Here is a 19961-nt window from a genome sequence, read left to right on the forward strand (position 1 = left end):
TCTGACTCTCTTTTGGGCATTATGGTTTGTAATAAGGTACTGAAAGGTTATCATCTAGATCCCTTTATCTACTTTCAGCACTCAGTTCTTTTCCAGAGGATCATTCCTAACTATTATTAACACAGTGGCCCCTTCGTTGTCCTAACTGCCTTCTCCCTCAACTTGTGGAAAGCTTCCTATCATGGACCAGTCCTTCTGGTCCTCGTTTCTACTACCGTTGGGTATTAGCTTCATACTCTGTTTTTTATATCCCTCAAATTAGTGCAGACAATCTATGTCTGTTGTGTTAACAGAGTGTGCAGAGTGTAAGAATCTAGTTTTGGACCAGAGAGATCTTACAGGGGTTAAGGCTCCTGCCTTGTAAGCATCCAACTCTTTTTCAAATTCCCAGCACCACATGTGGGCCTTGAACACTCAGGGATCTTGGTTGAGCAGCACTGCAGGGTGTGGCTCCCTCTTCCCCAACCTAGTTTTGCCTTTAACCTAAACTCTTAAATTAGAGATAATGTTTTTGTTAAACTCCCATTTACATGTGAACTCTGGATTTCGTCAAATATGTGGAGCTCCTTCCTTTCTGGACCATTGACTGTTTGGTTTCCAGTGAACCTTTTATGAAGGTGATGGTTGGGGGAATAAAGGGAAATGTTCTTTGGAACATCTGAAAGGCTGGTGTGCTGGTATTTTTCTTCATCTTTCAGGACATGTCATGTGAATTGTTTTTGCTTAGTTGCTGATAAATGCTTAGATAATAAATGTTTGCATGTGGTTCAGAATTGGATCTGTGGCTGTAAATTTCTTTGGTACTTATTTGACTAAAGTACCTCTGGTCTGTTTTCTATAAATCATAGCAATTTGTAAATTTTGAAGCCATAAGTCTTTAGCTATCTTTAGCAAAGATTTGAGAATTCACATAGCACATCTCCAATCAATTGGACAGAGGAAAAAAATCCAGAAAAACAAATAATAAGGGAGTGTTATCAGTGACAGCTCTACTTTAAATAGTCCTGATGATTTAAAATAGTAATATGTGATCTTGATTAGTATGATGCTATGTAAAAAATATTGTTGTATTCCCTTTCCCTCACAATATTCTCTTTTTTTTTTCACAATATTCTCTCGATTCATCTAGGATTGTGCTCTCCTACTGTCTTTGCAGTTATAAGCTGATCAGCACTGCCTGGCGCTCTCTTACTGATCATCTCTGAATGTAATGGCATATCATGAGTCTCAGAGTAGGACTATCAATGAACTCTGTCAATAATTGTATTGTTATGATTGAAAATGCAGAAATTCCCAAGAATAAGTTCACAGTATTTTCTCTTCTGTGAGATGTAATTAAGTGTTACATCTTATACATAGCAGTATATAGTAATGTTATAGTAAGGGGTAGGTACACGAGAGAAAGAGAGTTCTTGAGAAACATACAGAGTTAATTTAATCTCTAATACTGGAAACATTATAGGAATGTTAGTATTTGTAATGATGGGAACTATTTAACTTCAATGTCATTTGCCTCTAATTTCGAGATAATATTGCTCTACTTTTCATGGTATTGGGTGTTTTTGACACAATTTATATTTTGTATCTACTTATTCCCCTGTAATTTACTTTTTGCTTAAACATTTTTTTCAGTGAGAAAAGCAGAGCATTCATTTAATAGATAGCTACCTTTTATTTAGACTTTTTTTTTTTTTTTGGTTTGCATGTTTTTTGGGCCACACTCATCGGTGCTCAGGGGCTACTTCTGGCTTTGCCATCAGGAATCACGCCTGGTGGGCTCAAGGTACCACATGGGATGCCTGGGATTGAACCCAGGTCGACTGCATGCAAGGCAAGCACCCAACTTGTTATATTATTGCTCCAGCCCCCTTCACTTAATTTTTTAAACACTTCTGTATTTGTTTTATGTCATATTTGTAACTTTTTTTTTTTTGCTTTTTGGGTCACACCCGGCAATGCACAGGGGTTACTCCTGGCTCATGCACTCAGGAATCACCCCTGGCGGTACTCAGGGGACCATGTGGGATGCTGGGATCCGAACCCGGGTCGGCCGCGTGCAAGGCAAACGCCCTACCCGCTGTGCTATCACTCCAGCCCCGATATTTGTAACTTTTGAAGTATTTAATAATAAAGCCAGAAATAACCTTCCTTTTTTTTTTCTTTTAAATATTTCAGTATGTATCTTTGGAAAAATAGATATTTCTTTATGTAAACATAGCATCACTATTATAGCAAAATTTTCTAGATTCCTTGATATTTTTAATAACCATCACATAATAAATTTATCCTCTTTGTATAGTGCTCTTTTATTGGAACATGGATTCACCATGTAATACATATTGTACTTATTTTGTCCCTCTCTCATATATATTTTAATCTACAAATGTTTTTTTCCTATCATTTTCTTTTCCATGACTTTATTAACAGACCCAGTTGTTCTCTTAAAAGTTCTCCCTAATTTTTAAAAATCACTTCCTTTGGTTCAGTCTTTGTCTCTAGCATTTCCTCTGGCTGATTTAAAGGCTTGATTATAATCCTTATTGTATTATACCACAGCAGGTCGGGTTTTTGCCTTGCACGTGGCTGACCCTGGTTTGATTCTTCTGTCCCTCTTGGAGAGCCTGGCAAGCTACCGAGAGTATCGAGCCCGCGTGGCAGAGCTTGGCAAGCTACCCGTGGCATATTTGACATGCCAAAAACAGTAACAAGTTTCACAATGAAGATGTTACTGGTGCCTACTGCAGCAAATCAATGAAGAATGGTACTACAGTGCTGCAGTGCTACATTGTATCATACTAGGTGACATATTTGTCTCAAAGTCACTAACATGCCACTGTTAATGACTAATAATTTAGATTGATCCTTGGATTAACTTGTTGGCATCTAATTCCTCTGTTGTAAAGTTGAGCATATATACTTGCAGTAGGAGAAAAGGTGTGAGGAGAGGTTTCTGTATCTTCTAATTGTTCAGATTCTCATTCTTCCTTTATTCAGTATGTTTAGCATCCACTGATGGCTCATACCTGATCCAGTACTTCAATGAGGATTCTAAGTCAGTGATTTTCTAATTATATATTTCATCTATATTTTGTCTTCTCATCTTCCTCCTCCTTCTCCTCATCTTCTCATCTTCCTCCTCAAAATTCTCCTCCTGCCACACCCAGCAAAGCTTTGGGATTATTCCTGGCTCTGTACTCAGGGATTACTCCTGGGTGCTCAGGAACCATATGGGATTCGGGTCAGACCTGGGCCAGCTGCATACATGGCAAGCCCTCTGCCCACTGTGCTATCTCACTGGCCCATTTTTTGTTATCTTCTAAAAGAACAACTTTTCCTCATTAACCATTGACTTTACATTATTCTAAAATACCACCATGCTTAGTTATTTACATTTAATTTCATCTTGAAGTTTGGGTGATGGATGAATTGTTGCTGTGGCAGTGTGCATGGTTTTGTTTTCCTGTTCTTTTCCCTTTTTCTCTTTTGAGTATCACTATTTGTGATTTTGAAATGTTCATGTGTTTCAGTCAATTGCAGTCATTATTCTTTCTGATGCTTAAATTGTTCCAGATTTGGCCAGTGGGAATCTTTGAGTAGTATGTAGTTTTGACATGACCTCATTAGTTTTTAAAAACTTACTTGTTTTCTGACACAACATGATGTAGGCTTCTTGGACATTCCTTCCCATGTCTTGGAATCAACATTTCCCCATGGAGCCCTGGTGTGTAGTCTCTCTCTCTCTCTCTCTCTCTCTCTCTCTCTCTCTGTCTAACTTATTAAGTGATTTTGGAGCTTACTTAATACACCATTAAATGCTTGCTTAAAATGTTTAGCACTGAACAGCCTCTTTAGAATTTTGAATTCTTTACATTTGATAGGGTCTTGGCATTGCATTTCTTTCTCAGGTGCTACTAGTGTCCCTAGTTTGAGGACAGATTCTAAACAGGATTGTGTTCTTTCGTTAATGAAGTCTAAGATCCACTTAAGGTCCACTTTCCCATTACAATAACTAAAAAACAAAATAATTTTATTTATATTTTTATTCTTACAATTTTTCCACGGCTTCTTCGTAAATAGTCTTTCTTTTTTTTTTCTTTTTTGGGTCACACCCAAGCAATGCACTGGGGTTCCTCCTGGCTCATGCACTCAGGAATTACTCCTGGTGGTACTCAGAGGACCATGTGGGATTCATCATCATCATCATCATCATCATCATCATTGTTATTATTATTATTATTATTATTGGCAGAACCTGACAAGCTCCCTGTGGTGTATTCGATATGCCAAAAACAGTAACAATAACAAGTACCTGACCCAGAAAAGAACCTCCAGTCATTGGGAAAAATGAGTAAGGATAGGCTGCTAAAATCCAGGGCTGGGACGAATGGAGATGTTACCGGCACCCACATGAGTAAATCGATGAACAATGGAATGACAGTGATACAGTGATATTTTTATTATTATTGATATTTTATTGAGGGTTTAAAAATGTTGATAATGTCATGTAGACCTCCTTTGATTCTGCAATTTTTTAAGATATGTGGATTCTATCACTGGGAGACAAGGATGCAATATAACTACAAGCTTTGCTGTCCATGTGTAAATTGAATAATACATGCACAGTGACCAATCAGCAACAGTCTTTGAAAGAAGTAGTGATTGGTCATTGGTCAGGATGCACATCTGTTATTTATATAATGATTTTTGAACTGAAGAGCTAGCAGCAAAGTTTGTACTTTACGCAATTACTCACAGTTAATATACCATAGTAACTAAAATTTGAACCATCTTGTCAGAATCTGGTATTTATCTCAACCATGGTAGCTGAAATTCATGCATATCAGAACCATGCGAAACAAGGATTGCTTAGTCTGACATAAAAATACCAAATCCTCAATGGAACATATAGACCAAAACAGTTTACTGTGGAAAATAAATTATATCCCTTTATCCTGATTTTCTGGTCTACTAACAGATCAACAAGTTAATGATTAGTTTAAGGATTTATATGCCACGTGTTTGTTTTAATTTCTGGGATAATTTAGTCAATTATCCCAGAATGTTGTTTGGTCACATGCAACACAATCACTCCACAATAAGTATTGATTTAAGTGATTGTGGATTGTGTACTAATCGCATTTAGTGAACCCATTTGGATCAGGACTTTAGCTCCTGGAGAAAACTGTTTCCTTACTTGTGATAGGTCTATTTAGGTTTTCTGCTTCCACCTGACTCTTGTGAGGCTGTATGAGTCTATGAATTCATTTATTTCTTTTAGGTTCCCTGTCTCAGAGGCATGGAGTTGTTCATAGTAACTTCTTATGATCTCCACCTCCCTCCTTCCTCCACCCAATCCCCCAGTTTTCTGGGTCACACCTGGTGGTGTTCTGAGGACAATATGTGATACCGGGGATTGAAGCCGGGTTGACAGAGGTTAAGGCATTTATCTTGCAGGTGACTGTGGCTGCACAGTGGTTCAAATCCTGGCACTATATAAGGTCACATAAACACTGCCAGGTGTAGCCTGAAAAAAACAACTACAGCAAAAATTCTCCCCTCGGGGCTGGAGCAATACCACAGCGGGTAGGGCATTTGCCTTGCACACGGCCGACCTGGGTTCGGCTCCCAGCATCCCATACGGTCCTCTGAGCACCACCAGGGGTAATTCCTGAGTGCAAAGCCAGGAGTAGCCCCTGTGCATTGCCAGGCATGACTCAAAAAGCAAAAAAAAAAAAAAAAAAAAAAAAAAAAAAACAACTCTCCAAACCAAAAAAGACTATAAATTCACAGTTTAAGAGTAAATGCCAATTATGCCACACCCATAAGAATTATTGTCTCGTGCCTGGAGTGTTAGTACAATGGGTAGGGCACGTGCCTTGCACAGAGGCAATCTGGGTTTGATTTCATCACCCCTTATGATCCCCAGAGCCTGCCTCGAGTAAGCCCAAAGCAAAAAAGTTCAGAGGAAAAATTAACAATCCAATATCAATACTCTAATATTTTATGAGTACTAGATTCAGAAATTTCAAAAAAATTCTATTACTGGACTCAAAATGAATGAAGTTAGTGCTCTAGCCATTGTATACTATATATCATCTCTGATAATTTTGGTGAGCTTGTGTCATAATTCTTGGTTAGAGTAGGAATGGGGGAAATTTTTATTACTTTTCCAGAATTCATTGAAATTCTTCTCTCCCCTTTTTTCTTTTGTGTAGTATCACTGTATCACTGTCATCACTGTCATCCCGTTGTTCATCAATTTACTTGAGCAGGCGCCAGTAACATTTTCATTTGTCCCAGACCTGAGATTTTAGTAGCCTCTCCTTACTCGTCTTTCCCAATGATTGGAGGCTTCTTTCAGGGTCAGGGGAATGAGACCTGTTATTGTTACTGTTTTTGGCATATGAATACGCCATGGGTAGTTTGCCAGGCTCTGCTGTGCGGGCGGGATACTCTAAGTAGCTTGCCAGGCTCTCCCAGAGGCATATATATTTATTTCCCTCTATGATGATGTGTCGTGCGGCCGTAGACATGTAAATTCAGTCTCACAACCAAGTCATCTTTGGGGCCTGGAGCCATTGGATAGCAGGGAGGGCGCTTGCCTTGCACGTGGCCAACCCAGGTTTGATCCCTGGCATCTCGTATGGTCCCTCAAGCACTGCCAGGAGTAATTTCTGAGTGCAGAGCCAGGGGTAGCCTCTGAGTCGGGTGTTACCTAAAAAGCCGGAAAAAAAACCAACTAAAAAAGGAAAAACTAAGTATCTCTCTTAAGTCATTGTACATGATTGGTAAGGATGTGGGTTTAGAGTCAGATAAACATGAATTTGAATTCTGTCTTGATGAGTTTATTTACTAGTCCAGTTAATGGCTTTGGCCTTTAGTCTCTGACTGTAAAGTAATATTAACAATACCCATTTATGTGGTTTGTGATAATGATTAATAGTGAAATCATGAATGCAAGTACAGGGCACAATGCCTGGCATTTAGTCAGGCACTCAGAAAATATTAATTGTTTTCTTTTTTTAAAAATTTTGGTATTAGTTTAACATGGAAGAATTGTAGTGTACAAACTCTTACAAGTTGTTATCTCTCCTATCTTTCAAGTTAGTTGTTAGTATAAGATTAGGTTTACCCAGACAGCTATTTAGATTGTCATCTGTCTTGATTTCTCTTTCAGTTGTTCTGCTTTCTAGTTTTAATGCTACTGTATCTCTTCATCCATTTTCTTTTTTTCCCTCATCTTATTCTCACGTTTTTATTCCCTGTACTTTATGAAAATATCTTAAGCCAGTTCACTTTGCTAATTTCTTGCTGTTTTCAGTTCTTTTTTACTGCTAACAAACTTTTAAAAAGTTGCATTTATAAAATTTAGTCAAAGTAGTTCTTGTTTAGTATTCAGTTCTATGAGTTTTGAGAAATGTGTATAGCAACACTACCACCAGTCAGGACATAAAACATTTTCATATCTAAAAAGTCCCCTTTGGTTATTTTGCAGTAAATCCTGACCCTATTTGCCCACTGTTTTTAAGTTTGAAGGATCCCATATTTATATTCTTTCTACACTGTCCTATATATCTCATTTATTGACAAAATATATTTATTTTCTTGAGTGACTATTCACAAGTCTGCAGTTTGTAAAATTTTTTGTTTATATTCTCCAGTTTGTAAGAGGAGGAGGAGCAGTTGTTTCTGTGCTCGCTCAGTGGCCCACATCAAAGAATTCTCTCTCCTAGAAAGGTTGGCAACATTCAAAGGATCTTTCAAAGGGTAATGGTCATCTCTTAGGAGATGATTTTTCATTTTTAGGGTTTAGGAGTCAGTATCAAATCCCTAATGTCTAGGCTGAGTCTAACAATTTTATTCTATTTTTAAATAGGAATGTACATTTTAATGAAAGGGGGGTTATAATAAATTGTAGGATGACATTGCTTTATCTTTTCCCCCTTTGCCACAAGGAGCTTAGCTTGTCACACCCATCAAGGTGCTCCCGAGTCACTCCCATCCCTTTGTTTAGCTGTAATCACTTCTCTATGCTCTCTTCCCCAAAACAGTTAATCAGCTTTTCCCGCTAATCTGACTCTGCTAATTTGTAAGGTCAGACCTTTCTCATTGGATCACTGTGAGGTCACTGTCACTGTCATCCCATTGCTCATGTTGCTCATCAATTTATTCGAGCAGGCACCAGTAACGTCTCTCATTGAGAGACTTATTGTTACTGTTTTTATATTGTAAGTTAATATTGCCTTTCTCCTCTCCTTATGCCTTTTGAATAATTTACTTTAAAGCAATGTCCTTTTTGTATGGACACAAGAAGACGCTATTATGCTTTTGTAACTTGAGACTTAATTGGCTTTGAATATTATTCATTCCCGGGCATCTGCTTTCTCCACTTAAGCCTTAGAATTGCTCTCAGTTCCTAGCACCCCAAAAGCAGGGTCCCGACGAGGGACGGGATGGACCCAGGACAAGTGGTGAGTTATATGGCATCGAGATGGGCCTGGCCAAAGTGCCTAATTCTTAACTATAAGTTAAGAGCTTGATCATGAACAAATGCTGTCATGATCCAAAAGCAACGACGAGACTAGGACCCTGCTAGGGATAGGAAAGACTAATCTGGCCTGAGCACTGTAGTCTGAGATCAAGATGGCCCCAGGAGAGCAATTCTATAAGTTTTTAATGCATTTCTTATTATGTCCATACAAAATGATTAATATTATGAATGCTTATATGTTTGCTGGATGAGGAGAGGAGAAACACACTCACGGGACTCCACCCTTGGGTGGATCCTCCTGCTGAAAGAGAATCAGTCCTAGGAGAAGCATCCACTGAGAGAAAGGAACCTTATCCCTATTGATTGTGACCACACCTATGTGTACGCCCTAACCCCCTCATGCTGGGGGGATTTAACTAGGCTGGAAGAGTGGGTTGGGGGGCGAGATCCAGGGAGAGATCCAGAGCTGGGAGAGAAGCAGAGGGAGAGAGAATGAAATAAACTGATCGAGCAACCAGTTTAGCCTTCTTCCTTCCGTTGCTTGCCTTTGACCAACAGCCACACACAGTGGTTCCAGAACACCGAACGTGGGCGGTGAGACAGAGCTGCTCAGAGAGCTCGCGAGTGCACATGTCCGTCGGCGTGCTTTAGTTTTTTACAATAAATTATATATAATCCTAGATAGAAATTTTCAGGGGACCATATGGGATGCTGGGAATTGAACCCGGGTTGGCCGCGTGCAAGGCAAATGTCCTACCCACTGTGCTATCGCTCCAGCCCCAGTGTTTGACTTTTTGACTCACTTCTCTTGCTTCTCTTGCTGAACAATGCTCCCCCCCACCCCGCCCCAGATAATATATTACATAACTGGAAGGAACAGAGTATCTAGTTAAATACTGCGGGAAGGTGACATGCAAATATGAAAGTATATTTTTTTCCTCATTGTTACTGCTTTCTTCCCCTAGAATATAGTAGTTCTATAGTATATAGTGTTTGAGGTTTTGAATTTTTTTTTTGGAAGGGATGAAGAAAACCAGAAAAGATGTGTGAATATTTCTCTGTAGTATTTTGTTTTGTAGTAATATGCAAATGTGTGTTAAACTTCTGATAATTTGGAATTAATTTGAAATCTTATTTGTACCCACTTCAATGTGCTTCATGTGCTGGAGCGATAGCACAGCAGTAGGGCGTTTGCCTTTCACGCGGCTGGCCCGTGTTCGATTCCTCCGCCCCTCTCGGAGAGCCCGGCAAGCTACTCAGAGTATCGAGCCCGCACGGCAGAGCCTGAGCCTGGCAAGCTACCCATGGCATATCCGATATGCTATAAACAGTAACAATAAGTCTCACAATGAGAGACGTTACTGGCGCCTGCTCAAACAAATCTATGAGCAATGGGATGACAGTGACAGTGACATGACCCACTTCAAAAGTATTCATTATATTTGGGTGTCTGAGTTACCATTCTGTGGTGACAGGAGTTCCCCGTGTGTTCCAGGCTGATGACTGGCACCCTGACTGGTGGATGAAGAATTGGGTCCACAGGCTGGTAACCTGTGGCAGTTTATTCAAATCAGTCAGGAGTATTGTAGAGATATAGTTGAAGGGTTGCAGGGCAGCAGTTACAAATAGGTGTGGTTGAACATTAGCATAAACAACGAACAGATGTAAAGCTCTTCCTTCAGGGCAAATTCTTTTAGGAGATCCACCAAAGGATGGAATTTCACAGAGGGGCTCCAGTACTCTAGGTTCCTCTAGGAAATCCACCCAGGGGCGGAATTCCATCTAGGGGCATATTGCTTTTCCCTTTCCTTTACTGGTAAATCTATTTAAACAATCATATTAAGTTAACTTCTTAATATACTTCTAGTCATTTTGTCTAAACACAGTGACAGAGATAGACTTTTGTCTATACCCTAGATTAAGCTTAAAATGGTCTCTCTGGACTCATGATAAAGGGAGGCTTCTCCTAGGGACATCTCGTAAATTTCCCAGAGGCCAGGTTAGTTTTTTATAACCCCACTAGAGTCCTTATTCAGTTTCTTCTTTTTGGGTCGTTACAGAGTTTGTTCTGTGACTGTGCTTTACCTTGCTATACTCCTTATAGCCCGGCAAGCGACCGAGAGTATCTTGCCTGCACGGCAAAGCCTAGCAAGCTACCCATGGTGTATTCGATATCCAAAAACAGTAACAAGTTTCACGATACAGACATTACTGGTGCCCGCTTGAGCAAATCAATGAATAACAGGACAACAGTGCTACTTCTTATGGCCCTTAGTCTGACCCATGTCGAAGCCAGGGTAGCTTATGGCTTGTCCTGACTCCATCCAAGTCCTTCTGCAGGACCCAGCTTTTTGGGTGTAAGGAACTAAGGTCAGTCTAAGGGCAACTGAGGCTTGTAAATGTAAATGTGATGGATGTGCAGGAGTAAATATTCTTTAGAGTCAGTTAACTTCCATATTATAAAAGCATAGCATTAACTGTCTTCCTTTGTCTATACAAAAAGGACATTGTTCTAAACTAAAAATATGCAAAGGACATAAAGGAAAGAGAAAATCCAGAGCCATCAGAAGGTTTGACTTTACAAGTCACCACGTGTGACTTGGAGATATTTGTGACTAACAGATAGGAGCAGAACACAAAGGAGATATTAAAGATAAACAGGGAGGATTGGGAGTGCCCCCAGGAGCACTAGAGTGGGTGTAATTCAGTTAACCTAAACTCTCTGCAGGAGGAGAAAGGACAACCCTCTATTAAGCCTAAAATGCTTAGAACTATAATCCAACAGTTTGGTACTAAAATTTTATTATACCCCTCAAATAATTTTAGAGACCTTGGAAATGAATAGTAATAGTGATAGCAATATGTGTTTCAGATATGTGGTAGATCCTTTTAATTTTGTAAATTATTATTATTTATTTATTGTTTTCTTTTTGGATCACTCCCAGTGATGCTCAGTGCTTATTGCTGGCTCTGCGTTCAGGAATCATTCCTCACAGTGCTCGAGGTACTGTACGGGATGCTGGGGATCGAACCTAGGTTGGTTGTGTGCAAGGCAAGCACCCTACTCGTGTGCTATTCCTCTGGCCCTTATGATATTATTTTTTTATAAGGGTCATTCCTGACAGTACTTGGCCGATGGTGCTCTGGGGCCATCAGGGTATTACCTGGTGGTGCTTGGGAGCATTGAGTGCGGGGGTCGAACCGAGTCCCTTGAACATGCAAACTTGTATTCATTCTATCACTTACGTTGTCTCCCTGGCCCCTTTATATTATTTTTAGTCCTCATCGCAATCCTGCACATATTATTTCTCCTAGTTTTTCAGCTGAGGAAACAAGGGTTGAGCAAAGTCTGCATCTGATACATGAACTTTGTTTCTAAAAAGCACCTCTGCCGAGGGGCTGGAGTGATAGCATAGCGAGTAGGGCGTTTGCCTTGCACGCGGCCGACCCAGGTTCAAATCCCAGCATCCCATATGGTCCCCTGAGCACCGCCAGGAGTAATTCCTGAGTGCAGAGCCAGGAGTAACCCCTGTGCATCGCCAGGTGTGACCCAAAAACAAAAAAAAAAAAAAAAAAAAAAAAAAAGCACCTCTGCCGAGTGCTAACATCTGTCCCATCTATTTCTTTTTCCCAGTGGGGAGACTGAGTTTAGTGACTCTAAAGGGCTTGCTCATCCTCATGTAGCCAGAGAGAGGACTTGGATCCCAGGCCTCCTGACTCACATTCCGGTGCGAATTTCACTCCATCAGGACACCTTGGCTCCTGAGCTCCGAGTGACATCCCCAAACAGCTGTGTTTATCTGTCCTACATGTCCCAGCTTGTTTTGCTAGCTGAGCAAAAACTACTTAAAAGGATCCTCAATCTTCACCTTCCCACTCCCCTCCACTTACACTCATGCACTCCCACTTGCCCCGTGAATAACTTCACAGAATTGTGCAATGTCACTAAGCCTTCCCCGGTGTCATAGTTCCTCCCCGAGAGAACAGTCACTTCCTCCTGACTCCAGTTTACTGTCAGATTGACTTTCCCTCCCTTCTCTTTGATCGGAATCTTAGTTGTTTAGGCAGGAATTTGAAGAGCAGATGTTCTGCCCCTTGGAAAAGCTCTTTAATTCTCCTTACTACTGAGTCTAACGACTCTTAATCTTGTCCTTTTTAACTGTGTGGTCAGCAGAATTAAGAGCAAAGTGGGACAAAATGGGCAGCTTGATACTGAACATTTCATTTTATTGGTGACAAAGAGAGCACATGAAAAAATTACGAGACAGAGTAGGGAGAGTAAAGTTTTCTTTTACAGCTAAAAAAAAGTGAGTATTAATGAGGTCCCAGTGAGATCTGGTAATTCCCTTTGAAAGTAACTCGAGCCATTTGATAGAGCAGTAGCCAGATAAATGGAACCCATAGACTGTTTCCACTTGTCAACTTAAATTTCGCAGTTTTTTCAGATTTTGATTTCTCTTTGTGAGTGAAAATGACTCCTCACAAAAAAGTGTTCACTTATATTACTTAAGCTTTAAGGGCTAGCGAAGAAAACTGAGTTTCCCTCCAAATGGGAGTACTGTGAACAAAAATATGCCCTATGACTAACTGGTTCTCTTGTTTTTACATAATTTACTTAATTTGACTTAATTTGGGTTAGCGGTCTGAACTAATTATCAATTAGATATAAAAATTGGACTAAATAGCTTATGGTTTCATTCATTATTAACTGCTTGAAATTTTCTTCATCAGGATCTGATTTAGGTGTTTTTAATTTTTGTTTTGTTTCTGCCAGGGTGGGGGTGGGAGGGGATAGGGGTTAGGGGCAGTAGTCCTTCTCTGTGCCCTGTGAAAAATATTTTTAAAGGTCACACATTAGTTTTTACTGAGTAGACAGTGAAGGGTAAATTTTGAAGTTATCAGTAGACAACTGTCACGTTTGCTTAAGCATATAATTTTCTCTCACTATTATTGGTGCCACCTCTGGACTTAGGTTTTGGGCCCAGGTCAGAGAGGTTTTCTGAAGATGCTCTGTCTTTCCAGTATTTTAGGAAGGCTACCTTGAGGCCAGAGAAGCCTTTAATTTTTTTCCAAAGAAAGTTCTTGGGTGGCATTCCCCTTTGATTTTTCTAGATCTCTCTGTCCTGGGCATTTGTGGTTTGAGAACTTCATTTTCTCCTAACCAGGACATTTTGATGCAATTGTGGTGCAATAGGTCATGTTGTTGTCATTCATTCTACTAAAGCTCACTTAGGTCTTCCTCTGAGTTCTCTTCACCACTTGAATCAGTACCCTGAATCAGTCTACTGAAAATGGGTTTTTGAAAAACAAATATTTCAAAACCAATCTCGGATTTCATCACGAGAGCATAAACAGTCAGGATACATGTTGAGCAGTAGTTTCTGGTTAGTGGTATTGTCTCTGGAAAGAAGCAGCTTTGATAGGAAGTGTCTGATTGAATTTGTAGCTAACTAGGCAGGATAATTCTGGTGCACCCCAGCCAGACAGTCATACATTTTAGCTTTTAAAAAATATCAGTGTGTTGGGTATGGTCCCCAGATAAAAAGCAAATAAATAAAATCTCTCAGTTCAAAAACTAAAAATAAAATAAAATAAAAAAAATCTGTGTTCTTTCCAGAAGATAAAATTACTGAGTTGATAATTTTCCTCCCTGAAATATCCACTTCTTAGTCCTGAAGTTATAAACTTAGAAATGAAATAGAACTTAACAACCTAAAATTGTCTTTTTTCCTCAAGTTTAATTATTTCAAGATTGTCTTGGAAGGATAAACTTAGTAGTTCGTTTTTTTTTTTTATTTTACCAGCAGAATTGCTTACATATAGGAAGTTATGAAAAACAGCTTAAAAATGTTCATTTATATGGAGCCGACTGAGGTTTGATCTTGGGCTCCTTATGTGGTCCCTTGAGCACTGTGAGATGTGATCCCTGAGCACAGAGACAGGAGAAAGCCCTGATTGCAACCAGTTTTGGCCCCCAAAACAAAACAGAGCAAAATGAGTTCAATTTTTAATGTTTGGTATAGAAATTTCATGAACTCTCTATAAAGCATAGAAGTACTGGGGGATTGTTCCCAGTGGTGCTTGGGAGATCACACATTGTTGGGGGTCAAATTTAGGACTTTCTGCATATAAAACATGTGCTACATCCCTTTAAGCTGTATCCTCCACTGAACACTGGGACAAGAGTAGCTCTAGCTGTTCACCCTTTACTCTCTCCTCCCCAAAAGAGAACACTGCAGAAGTAGCATGCAGATATGCATACAGATCAGCGGAGTAGAATCAAGAATCCAGAAGCAAACGTTTGTCCTAAATTCATTTAACACGAGACAAGCAGTTTAACTTGAGCAAAGAATTTTTTAATTTCTCTTCCTTGCTGTAGTTGTGATGACCTGATATTTGGTGGTATTTGGTTGCAGCATTCATAGACTGCTGTGGTGCTCTGGTGGGGTATTCACACAATTCACACACTCTGCCATGGTGCTCTGGTGGGGTACTCACACTCTGGTGCTCTGGTGGTATATTCACACATTCTGCTATGGTGTTCTGGTGGGGTATTCCCACTCTGCTGTGGGTGGGGTATTCCCACTCTGCTGTGGGTGGGGTGTTCACACATTCTGCTGTAGTGCTCTGGTGTGGTATTCACAGACTCTTCCACAGCGCATTAGGGATGGTCCACACATTAGTTGAGGCATTTGCACTTGTTCTTGCTGGGAGTCACACTTGTTTAGTTGTGCCCATGCACATTTGCTTGTAGTGCTTGGTCCCTCTTTTCACCTCTTCAGCTGAAACACTCAAACACTGTTTCGAGTGAACACCCAGGGAGTCCTTCTGCTCCCCTGGTGGGGGAAACTAGTGACTCTGGTGGGGGGAAGTTGACACATTGGTGGAACTGGTGCTGGAACATTGTCTGCCTAAAACCCAACTATGAATAACTGCATTAATTGCAGTCCTTTAATTAAAAATAAAAATACATTATTCAAAAATGCTGCTGCATAGTCTCTATACTAAAGAAGGAAGTTGAACACTTACCTCACACCGTATAGAAAAATTAGCAAAGATTGATGAGAATTAGCTGCTGAGGGGGGATTGGTTGATTTGAAGATTCAGGTGGGCTGAGATTTTTTAATAAGGTTATGAAGAGTGGGAAATGCTAACAGGATAGTCACTGGTGCTGAGGACCCAGTTGCAGTTAATGCTCTCGACTTTGGAGAAGTATCGATTTATGCACTTGTGTAACCTCTGCCCCCCTCTCCCCCAACACACAATGTTTAGTATATGAACAGTATGCTTAAATATTTTACAAGATGATTTTCTTTTGCTTTTCCCCAGCCATCAGATCAAGTCACTGCAGTACAGTAACACAGGAGACATGATTCTCGTTGTATCTGGAAGCTCTCAGGCCAAAGTGATTGACAGAGATGGTTTTGAAGTAATGGAGTGTATAAAGGGAGACCAGTACATTGTGGACATGGCCAATACCAAGGTAAGTAACATGAGGTAGAATTCTTTGACAAGTTAAATTAATTGAATGTGCATCTATATGTGTTAACAACTTGTCTGAGTTGCCATAATTCATCCCAAAGTTAGTATCCTGTTTTCAACAATTTATTTTTTATAATTCTGTGAATATGAGTAAGTTCTTCTATTTCATATGGTGTCAACGGGGGCACTTAAATGTCTATAGGGTTCAAATTGCCCTTACTCTTTGGTTTACAGTCATTGTTCTCTCCCATGATGTTACTTTCTTTTTCCCATTGACTTTCCACATGTCTAGTTTGGGCTTTCTCATTGTGTGGTAGATTTAATTGGATTTGACTTCTTGCTCGTTGACAGAATTTGACTTCTTGCTTGTTGACTTCCTTGTGAAGATGAATATGGAGACTTCAGTTTTCTCAAGGTGTGGCCTCAGGTTTTCCACAGCCACCTGGAGCAGGTGGGAATCTGAGGAGAGGGGAGAGACTCCCTCAAATTGTGGGCAAAAGGCAAGATCACATTGTAAGAAAGAGGTCAGTGGGTGGCAGATAAGGACATAATCATCCTAGGAAACCCAATTTACCACATATCTACTCTAGACTAAGGAGAAGAAGGAAAGTAGATCTCATATAAATCTTTATTGAAAAGTATTTTGTATTATAACCCTATGAGTTACCAAGTTGTTTATAATACAGTTGCTGTAGGCATTTTCTGATCCAACACCAGTCTCATCACCATTTCCATCACCAGTGTGACCTTTCCTCCACCAACGTCCCCAGTTTTCCACCCGCCACCCCAGCCTCCCTATTAGCAGGCATAAACAAATTTACTTCATGTTTTTTGTTAGACATAGGCAAATAGAATTATCAAAACTTAGATCAATAAGTCAATCATATATGCTTTTTATATGAAGATTTTAGTGGGATAGTGATATTTTTTAATGAGTGTATGTTTAACTATAACCACAACAAAGCTTTATGACTTAGTGGCTCATTTATAATTGCTAACATATCTGCACGTTGGCTTCTCTTGACTGGGTTTGGCTTCAGGCTACAGACAGAATCTAGATCTGTTCCCTGTGTCTTTATTTTTATACATAAGTAGACTACCTGAGGGCATGTATTTCTTATGGTCATGGCAGAAACACCAAAAGAAACCTCAGCTCTGGAAGTACTCTTCAAGCCTTCGCTTATAATCATATCCATAAAACGAACATTCTGCTGGCCACAGTGAATCACATGGCCATTGGTAGCATCAGTAAGGTAGTGATTTATGTCCTAGAACAAATCACCATACCTGCAGTGCTCAGGGCTTACTCTTTGCTTTGCTCAGGGATCACTTGGGGCCATCTCAGGGGACCATATCCTCGAGGTGCTGGGGACTGAACCCAGGTCAGTTGCATACTAGGAAAATGCACAATCTGCTCTACTATCTATAGCTATCTGGAAATCTACTATATCCAGACCAGTCATTCAGTTTTCTTTGGTGCTTTGTGTTGGTGATTTTGGTCTTTTATTAATTTTTTAAAATTTAATTTTTGGGGCAGTCTAGTTCATTCCCAAGATTTTTTTTCAGCCTCTCTTTGCTCATCTTTCTTAACGCTGCCGTATTGGGGGCTATTTTGGTGACAGGTGAATGAGGCCAATTGTTGTACTGTTGTTGGCATATCGAATACGAGAAGGGTAGCTTGCTAGGCTCTGCCATGTGAGCGGGATACTCTCAGTAGCTTGCCGGGCTCTCCAAGAGGGACGGAGGTTCTTAGGGCGGCCTCCAGTCGCTCTTAGAGGTGTTACCTGGTTCACATTAAATTTGAACCCTATTAAATATGGTGTGGGAATAATAGGTATTAAGTGTTTTATGGTGTGTTGTGCGGCCACAACTGTTCCGGAGAGCGGCCTAGAGCTCATTGAAGTTCCTCGAGAGTTCAGGATGCCGCTCTGTCTAACGTTCATCGACTTAAAGAAGGCCTTCAATTCTGTTGAGACTGAGGCGGTCATCGAAGTGCTGGCCAAACAGGGCGTTCAAACTCAGTATATCAAAATCCTCCGCGAGCTGTATTGTGGATTCACCACCAGGATCTCACCATTCTACAAGGAAGTGATCATTGATGTAAAGAGAGGAGTGCGGCAGGGTGATACTATTTCACCGAAACTCTTCAGTGCCGCCGTTGAGAACATCATGCGATGACTGGAATGGGAAGGAATGGGAGTGAAGATAGACGGTCGGCAATTACACCACCTCTGCTTCGCTGATGACATCGTTCTCATAACACCAAACATTAGCCAAGCGGCACAAATATTGGCCGACTTCGACCACAAGTGTGGAAAGGTTGGATTGCAGCTGAATCTCAACAAGACGATGTTCATGAAAAACAAACTGGTCCCTGAAGCTCTATTTGCTCTCAATGGAACAAACATCTCTGAATGCAGCAGCTATGTGTACCTGGGTCGAGAAATCAACATGAGGAATGACTTGGTGCCAGAACTGTGCAGGAGGAAGAGAGCAGTGTGGAATGCATTCAAGAGCATCGAAGAAGTGGTTAAGAGAACGGAGAACCTCTGACTCCGGGCACATCTTTTTGATTCCACTGTTCTTCCTGCACTAATATATGCCTCAGAGACCTGGGCCCTACGTAAGCAGGATGAGAATGTTATTAGGGTATCCCAAAGAGGAATTGAAAGAGCTATGCTGGGAATATCATGTCTCACTCAAGTGAGAGAAGGTGTCCGGAGTTCTGACCTCCGTCGACGGTCAAAAATCAGGGATACTGTCTCGTTTGCCAAGGCATCAAAAATCAGATGGGCCGGTCATGTAATGCGATTCAGAGACGACCATTGGACTAGAGCTGTTACTGACTGGATTCCATGGGACATCAGAAGACCTCGTGGCCGCCCACCAACTAGATGGTCAGACTTCTTCGTCAAATTCCTGAATGAACGATTTGAAGCTCTTTCTGTTCCTGGAGCAAGCAGATATCATTGGGCTTCACTAGCACGTGACAGGGACAAATGGAGACGTTACTGGTGCCCGCTTGAGCAAATCGAAGATCAACATGACAACAAGTGATACAAGTGAATTTTTGGGGGTTTTCTAACCTGTGCTCAGAATGCTCTGGGGTCACTTCCGGATTACTGCTTAGAGCCACTGACATGGTATTTAGAAGATCATACAGTGCCACGAATTGAATCTGGTGCCTTTCCACGGCAGGTGTTTACTGCAGCCTGATCTGAAGCTAGATCCCCTGCCCAGTGTTTCTGTTTAAATGGCTCTGAAGTGTGGCTGAGTGTCCAGTGAGTTAGCAGTGGTGCAATGAATGGTACTATCCAATGTTTCTGAGTGCACGAAGGCCGTGATGGGTCTTGCAGAGAAAATGTTTGTGCTCATAAGCTTCGTTCAGTCAAGAATTACTCACAGCAGTGGGTTGTGAATTCAACATTAATGACTCAAGTAAAAGTGCTAAGTAATGTGTCCTTTAGTACAAACATCGGAAAGCAAAGTTATATATTGATTGGTGGATAAAAACTTGATCAGAGGCTTCCAAGGCCTTAATGCTGTATTATAATTGGGTCGTTGCAGAACTTAACAGACCATAATTACTGTGAATAATATGAATTGACTGTAGTCTATTTTTGGTGCTCTAGTTCAGCTATTGGAATAAATGAATTTAATATGTTTCAAACTGTGTCTATTAAACCCTAGAGAAGTGCCTCTTAACCTTAATGAGGATCATAGTCTCTCATGCCTTTTTTTGTTTATTTATTGACTGTCCAGTCTATATTAGATCCATAAACAGAATTCTTATATAATTTTGGGGGGGTGGGCCTTACCCAGCAATGTTCAGGGGTTACCCCTGGCTCTGCACTTAGGTTACTCCTGGCATCATGTGGCACATCATATGGAGTGCTGGGGATAAAACCTAGGTCAGCCATGTGCAAGGCAAATGCCCTACTTGCTGGAGCTCTGGCCCTGTGTGTGTTTTTAAAAGTATACTTATAGA

General features: G+C 40.6%; 1 protein-coding gene across 1 annotated transcript in view; it reads left to right on the forward strand.

The window, feature by feature from the left end:
- WDR70 (WD repeat domain 70) overlaps positions 1-19961 on the forward strand; it is a 273677-nt gene that overhangs the window by 61397 nt on the left and 192319 nt on the right. The window contains exon 8 of the mRNA XM_004605593.3: positions 15821-15974. Coding sequence (XP_004605650.2) covers positions 15821-15974 — 154 coding nt within the window. The remainder of the gene's footprint in view (positions 1-15820; positions 15975-19961) is intronic.

This window comes from Sorex araneus, chromosome 1 (genome assembly GCF_027595985.1).
Source record: "Sorex araneus isolate mSorAra2 chromosome 1, mSorAra2.pri, whole genome shotgun sequence".
Taxonomy (NCBI): Eukaryota; Metazoa; Chordata; class Mammalia; order Eulipotyphla; family Soricidae; genus Sorex; species Sorex araneus.